Source organism: Musca domestica, unplaced genomic scaffold, assembly GCF_030504385.1.
Source record: "Musca domestica strain aabys unplaced genomic scaffold, Musca_domestica.polishedcontigs.V.1.1 274, whole genome shotgun sequence".
Classification (NCBI taxonomy): Eukaryota; Metazoa; Arthropoda; class Insecta; order Diptera; family Muscidae; genus Musca; species Musca domestica.
Genome location: NW_026712290.1, coordinates 518,286 through 526,069, shown reverse-complemented (window position 1 = coordinate 526,069; position 7,784 = coordinate 518,286). Strand labels below are relative to the sequence as shown.

Genomic DNA, 7,784 nt, shown 5'->3' with positions numbered 1-7,784 from the left:
ATTTTGGTCGTTGCAAAGGAGTTTCGGCTCTTTGTTCCACAGGAGTTTCGATTCGTTCCACACAGGATTTTTGGTTCGATGTTCCACGGAAGTTTCTGTTCGTTGTTCCGAAGGAGTTTTGGCTCGTTGTTCCGCAGAAGTATTGGTGGTTCCACAGGAATTTAGACTTGTTCCACAGGTCTTTCGACTCGTCTCGTTGTTCCACAGATGTTTGAGTTCGGTGTTTCAAAAGAGTTTCGACTAGGTGTTCCACAGGAGCTTTGATTCGATATTCCACAGGAGCTTCATTTCGTCGTTCCGCAGGAGTACCAACTCGTTGTTCCATAGGAGTTTTGACTCGGTGTTCCACAGGAGTTTCGAGTCATTGGTCCACAGTAGATATGATTCGATGTTCCACAGGAGCTTCTTTTCGTTGTTCCGCAGTAGTACCAACTCGTTGTTCCATAGTAGTTCTGACTCGGTGTTCCACAGGAGTTTCGAGTCATTGGTCCACAGTAGGTTTGATTCGATATTCCACAGGAGCTTCATTTCGTCGTTCCGCAGGAGTTCCAACTCGTTGTTCCACAGGAGTTTTAACTTGGTTTTCCACAGGAGTTTCGGGTCATTGGTCCACAGTAGATTTGATTCGATATTCCACAGGAGTTTCATTTCGTCATTCCGCAGGATTTCCAACTCGTTGTTCCATAGGAGTTTTGACTCGGTGTTCCACAGGAGTTTCGAGTCATTGGTCCACAGTAGATTTGATGCGATGTTCCACAGGAGCTTCATTTCGTCATTCCGCAGGAGTTCCAACTCATTGTTCCACAAGAATTTTGACTCGGTGTTCCGCAGGAGTTTCGAGTCATTAGTCCACAGTAGATTTGAATCGATCGATCCACAGGAGCTTCTTTTTGTCGTTTAGCAGGAGATTCGATATTCTACAGGAGCTTCATTTCGTTGTTCCGCAGGTGTTACAACTCGTTGTTCCACAGGAGTTTTGATTCGTTGTCCCATAGGAGTTTTGAATCGGTGTTCCACAGGAGTTTCGGGTCATTGGTCCACAGTAGATTTGATTCGATGTTCCACAGGAACTTCCTTTTCGTCTTTTTCCGCAGGAGTTTCCACTCATTGTTCCACTGGAGTTTCAACTCTGTGTTCGTCTGGATTTTCGACTTGGTATTCCACAAAAATTTCGGTTCGTCGTTTTGCAGAAGTTGCGGTTTGGTGTACCAATGAAGTTTCCGTTCATCGCTCCACAGAAGTTTCGACTAGTTGTTCCACAGGAGTTTCGGTTCGGTTTTTTCATAGAAGTTTCGAATCGTCTCGTTGTTCCACGGAAACTTTTTCGTCGTTCCGCACAGCTTCCAATCATTGTTCCTCAGAGTTTCCACTCTGTGTTCGACTGGAGTTTCAACTTGGTATTCCACAGAAGTTTCGGTTCGTTGTTTCGCAGAAGTTGCGGTTTGGTGATCCAAAGAAGTTTTCGTTCATCGTTCCACAGAAGTTTCGACTCGTTGTTCCACAAGAGTTTCGCTTCGATTTTTCAAAGAAGTTTCGAATCGTCTCGTTGTTCCACGGAAAATTTTTCGTCATTCCGCACAGCTTCCAATCATTGTTCCGTAGGAGTTTCAACTCTGTGTTCGACTAGACTTTCAACTTGGTATTCCACAGGAGTTTCGGTTCGTCGTTTCACAGAAGTTGCGGTTCGGTGCTCTAAAGAAGTTTTCTCTCACCGCTCCACAGAAGTTTCGAACCATCTCTCGTTGTTCCACAGAAATTTTGGTTCAGTTTTTCAGAGAAGTTTCGAATCGTCTCGCTGTTCCACAGAAATTTTAATTCGGTGCTCCACAAAAGTTTCGGTTTGTTATTCCAAAGGAGTTCTGGTTCCTTTGAAGTTTCGACTCATTTTTCCACACAAGTTTCGGTTGGAAGTTCTACATAAATTTCGCTTCGTTGTTTCACTGAAGTTTTAGTATATTGTTCCACTGGAGCTTTATTTCGTGGATGCGCTGGAGTTTCGACTCGATGTTCCTCAGTATTTTAGGCTCTTTTTTCCACAGAAGTTTTGGTTCGTTATTCTACAGGAATCGAGTCGTTTTGGGTCCTGATTTTTGGCTCGTTTTTCTAATCCTACTCCAGATATTGGTAGTGAATGTAAAGATGCTTATAAACTTTAGCGTCCTCTATTTCCGACCGCCTAACTATTGGCGACGATGCAAAGAGCTGCATCCACACATTCCCACATTGAGTTTTCGATCGGAGCGTTATATCATCGAGTTCCCAACTGATATTTTACGACCTGAAAATCTGCACACTAACACCCCAATATTGAGTTACCGATTCGAACCCCAATTGCGACACAAGAAGTTCCCCACACACCTTTTGCGACATACAACTCAACAACATTTAAAGTCCACATATCAGATTTTCCGATTACCCTCAAATCGTCTTCTATCACTGCTCTACAAACCGTCCCATAACTCCTCAACAGCCGAGGGTCATTCAAAAAAAATTCTCCACTTTTTTGGCAAATCATGAACATTCCGAACGCCAATACCGAAATTTCGAATACCTACAACTTGTCAAAACTCGATGTTGATTTCAAGTAGTATTCAAAACCATCCGATTAAAACCCTACGGGATAGGGGAATATCATAAAATTTAAGTGGGTCCTTATGGAGACCCTGCCCTACATTTTACTCTATGCAGCCGAAGGGAGAAACACATTACATTGACAAGAGTGCCGTGTATGCCTCTTCTTTTATACGAAGAGTTGATTTTGGAGAGGTGTCACCTGAAGAAAACCTTAAAACGTTTTCCAATAGCTTATCTCTGCGAAGCATTGATCACATCGGGAACCTGCTCCGATCAATAATTTTTATAATTGTTTGGGCTTCTTTAGAAGACAGATTGGGAAGAAGGCCTGGGGCGTAACCATTTAAAGCCTTTTTGAAAGATAGAATATGCCTTTGTGTCCGTATTTTCCGTCCGAGCTTACCTCTGCGCAGCTTACCTCTGATTACATCGGGAACCTTCTTAGCCACAGTTTGGCTGATTTTTAGTATTATTGGCCCTCTTGAGAAGACATTGGGTGGAAGCCTGAAGGTATAAAAAATTTAAAGTATTTTTGAAAAAAGGACCTCCCTTTGCCCTCGCATTCTCCGACAGCTTACCTGTATTCTCTTATACACTTTTTTACTTTTCCTGCCACTCCAATAAGCTGTGATGCAACATTTGAATACCCCACATAACGCAGCGTGATATCTCATACGAAACACAAGCATTTGTTCTTTTCCTAACCCCCCCCCCCCCCACCACCAATCCCCGCACATCTGGCCATCGACTAACTATCTGACCGGCTGATCACTGGCCCCAGCAAATTGCTGACATGCCAGACTCACAGACCTCAAACGACGACGTCCCAGCAATTCGATTCACATAAGAACTGTCAAAAAACATGTTCAACTGTCAAACTTAACGGACAAACTATTAATTAGTAAATCAAAACTTAACGTGCAACAACATTACCACACGAGGGGAAGCAAAGGGAGGAGGAGGGGGGGGGGGGGGGGGTAAAAGACGAACTCTCACAAATCAATGAGAAATCTTCAGTTGATGCAAAGAAGCTGAGGCTGAGAACAAAATACCTTTAGGATCAAAGTCAAAAATCAAATTAAAATCGTTTTGTCCATACCACACAAACGATGGCTGCGGTCGAAGAGGCACGAAGATCGACAGAAAAGTGAAGAAGGAGACGGAGAACTCCAGACGATTCCCGAGTTTCCATAGCCACACTTTGGTGTTATAATCAAAAGATGTCAATCATAAGTTTTATGCGCTTTTCCACTGCATTTAATGCTAAATGACTGGGAGGAGGATGGGAAGAGAGAGAGAGAGAGGCACTTGGGAGGCAAGGAGAATATTCTTAAATTCTAATACAAGGCAATACATATCTTCCCCACTCCCAAGATTTGATTCCTCCATCCATAGCCATCAAACAAGTTTGGGCATTAAGTTCGAATGGTTGGATGGCTGCATGGCTGCTCCGCTGCCAGGTTGACTTCTTTAATCGTTTTAAGCAAAAATCGCCTGTGATGTGAAATTGATCAATTTCAACAGTTCCATAATCTCTGTCTCTGACTTGTCGGTTACTCTCAACTTAATGCTAAATGTTGTCTGTCAATCAGCATGGCCAAAGCCCCCAAAAAGGAGAGGACGCAGCACTTCCCTCTGGCCAATTGGTGGGTGAGGAGGGGGGGGGGGGATGTTGTGCCATGTCACATGGAGATTGTGGAATTGAGTTGAAAAGCATTTCAAATAATTTCTTATTAGGGATTTTCTTCGCTCCTGCTGCCACTTCTCCCAACTTCTTCTCTCCCCAACTTCTCCCAAGATTCTGATATTCGAAAATACCATCCATCTCTCTCTCTCCCTCCCTCTCCTGTGTAGAATATTAAATATTTAATTAAATAATAGCAAGAAAATCTAACAATGCCATACAGTTATGTCATCCAGCACTCAGCTACTGATTCTTAACATGTTACATAATCTTCTGCCACAGAGGATGGTGTCGAAAACACCAAAAACCAGTAGTTGAGATTTTGTGTAAATCTTTATTAGGATTAGTTAGGATCACATCACCACGATACATGCATCTTTGGAAAACTATCCAAGCAGGAGGGACAGTGTTAGAACAGACCAAGAGGAGCCAGGTTGTTTTTTCGATGATAGCCAGGAAACTCAAAATAATAGGAATTCAAAGAAGAAATGAAAAAAATGGAATAATTTCGTAGATACAAGCCCTCTGAGAGGCATTGTGGATCGCTAAAATTGGTCCTCTGAAAATAAAGAAATAAAAAATTTCTGGAAAAATATCCAGTAGTGATAGTGTTAGAACAGACCTAGAGGAGCCAGGTTGTTTGTGGCGGTGGCCAGGAAAGGCAAAACAGGGAAATCAAGGAGGAAAAGAAAATTATTTTCAAGATGCAAGGACATTGAGGTTCCTTTGTCAGGGATAATATCGGTAGAATTCATTGTAAGAGATTTTCTGTAATCACTTTGGGTTTTGGGCAAATTCAGAGGGAGATCATATCAACAGGAGATTATACCTGTAAAAAGAACTTTCCAGCGAATTTCAGTAAAGAGCTCTCATAATATACTCTCACAACTTCTTCAATTTATAGAGCATTTGAAAAAGAGGCCTGTTTCTAAAAATCCTCTGAAAAAAAATTTCTGTTAGACAAAGTACTTTTGTCAATTAACCCATTTCGAAAAGAGAAAACACCTTTTTCCAAAAAAAAAAATATTTTTGAAAAGGGTTACATTTAAACAAATTTTTGTGCAGGTAGCAGGAGCGTGTCAGTAATTACAAAAATTGTTTCTGCTAAAGAAGAAAAACGGAAATTTTTTCTGAGCAACATTTTTGACATCAGACAACCTGTTTAAAGGTCTCTCAAGAGTTTTTTATTCAGAGAATGCCTCCGAAAGGGTCTTCAACTTATCTCTGCAGTCCAATCGGTTCTCAAAGGTGCCCGGACATAACCCTATTGCAATTATGGGGACTATGTCCGTTTTTTTATCCTCCACCATAGTATGGAGGGTATATTAAGTTTGTCATTCCGTTTGTAACACCTCGAAATATACATTTTAGACCCCACAAAGTATATATATTCTTGATCAGCATAAAATTCTTTGTCGATTTAGAGATGTCCGTCCGTCTGTCCTTCGGTGGAAATCACTCTAGCTTCCGAACGAATTGAAGTAGACTGATACATTTTTACTCAAATGTGTGTTATGTCTGCAGGACTTTTGGTATTGAAAATAGGCCATGTAGGTCCACGTCTTCGTATAGCCCCCATGTAACGGTACCTCCCGATATTCGGTATTTTCATAATTTTAGCGACATTATTCATCGGAATTGTTTCAAAATTGGTTTTTGAAGTTCGCAATGGATACTACAGCATATGACAGGAGCTTGTCTATGCAGATCCACGTCTTCGTATAGCCCCCATGAAACGGTACCTCCCGATATTCGGTATTTTGATGATTTTAGAGACATTATTCACCGGAATTCTTTCAAATTTGGTATTTGATGTTCGTAATGGATGTCACAGCCTATGACAGGTGCAGGTCCACGTCCTCGTATAGACCACATATAACGGTACCTCCCGATATTCGGTACTTTGTTGATTTTAGCGTCATTATTCTCCGGAATTGTTTCAAATTTGGTTTTTGAAGTTTGCAATGGATGCCACAGTCTATGAGAGGAGATTGTCTGTGCAGGTCCACGTCTTCGTATAGCCCCCATATAATGGTACCTCCTGATATTCGGTATTTTAATGATTTTAGCGACATTATTCACCGGAATTGTCTCAAATTCAGTATTTGAAGTTCGTAATGAATACTACAGCCTAAGACAGAAAATTGTTTGTGCAGATCCACATTCTATAACCTCCATGGTACCTCCCTATATTCGGTATTTTGATGATTTTAGCTACATTATAAACAGATTTTTTCAAGCCTCGCATTTAAATATTGTAATTGCTTTTGACAAAAGTTGCCTATGCAGGTCCACGTCGTCGTATAGACCTTAATATACGGCTACATTCAACATTTTTAAGATTTTAACAGAATTTTTAACGGATTATTTTTTTTTTTTTTTTTGAAAATTGTTAAATTTGTACCAAATAGTGGAGGGTATTCAAAGTTCGGACCGGTCGAACTTACAGCTTTTTTATTGTTTTCTCTATAAAAATAATTTGGTCCCAAGGGTATTGCGATTTTTTGTCTTTTCGGGACAGACCAATCGCAATTCCTATTTATTTTTATTTTTGGAAAAGATACCTTTTTTAAGGATTTTATTCCATAAAAAATATTTTTTATGGAAACTATGACACCAATGGGACGGTAATTTTTTCTCTATAGAAAGAATTTAATCCCAAGGGTACCGTGTTTTTTTTTTTTTTCTCTATAAAAATATGATACCAAGGACCTAAGACAGTGAACTTTTTCTATTGAAAATAAGAAACTTAGTCGCGAATGCAAGGGTAAAATTTTCTATAAAAAAGTTAGACCTGGGGACTGTGGCTTTTTCCCGAGGACTTACAATTTTTTTTTATTCTTTTATTATGTCAATTTTTGAAAAAAAATTATAATTCAAAATTCGGATTAAAATAATAAAAAAATATTGAAAAACTTTTTTTTTGTGTGTTAAATTACCCTTTAAAAATCTGATGTACCTCTCCTTTTTAAAATTGCTTAGAAATAATTTTCCCGGAAAATAATTTACCCAACTATTTCCTTGAAAACCCCCGAAACCTTTTGCGATTTTTTCTGCAGCTAACGGACTTCCAAATTGAGCTGTAACTTTGCTTTGAAAATAATCGAAAAAAATGTTCACACTTTTTTCTTTAGCCAAGCATACGAAATTGTTCAAAGTATCAATTCTAAGTGGTAATGCCTCTAAAGAGGCTTAAACTTGAAGATAAATTGTCTCGTCTGTAGCTGCTAATTGTTGGCCGCAATTTAAATGAGTTGTTATAGAGGCAGCGGAACAAAAAAAGCAGCAATAACAATAACAACTACATTTTGGAGCTGTTTTGCACTGGCCCAAAAGTATGCATTTCCAAAGGCCCAACATGCTTCATTTTTGCTATTTTTCTTATCTTGGTAGCAGCTCTTTCTCTCTTCTGCTGCTGCCGGTGGTGGTGTTGGTGTTGGCGATGGTGTTGCAGTAAAGTGCATTTCCCGCCTTAAGGTAAAAAACTATTTGTCTCCTTGTTCCATTTCCATTTCCATCCAACAGT

The 7,784-nt window shown here is 40.0% G+C and overlaps 1 protein-coding gene across 1 annotated transcript; it reads right to left on the bottom strand.

Moving 5' to 3' along the window:
• Positions 1-240: 240 nt before the first annotated feature.
• Positions 241-768, bottom strand: LOC131803201 (uncharacterized). The gene has a single exon (XM_059124292.1). It carries the CDS (start codon positions 766-768, stop codon positions 241-243), a length of 528 nt encoding a protein of 175 aa, XP_058980275.1.
• Between the last annotated feature and the right edge of the window lie 7,016 nt (positions 769-7,784).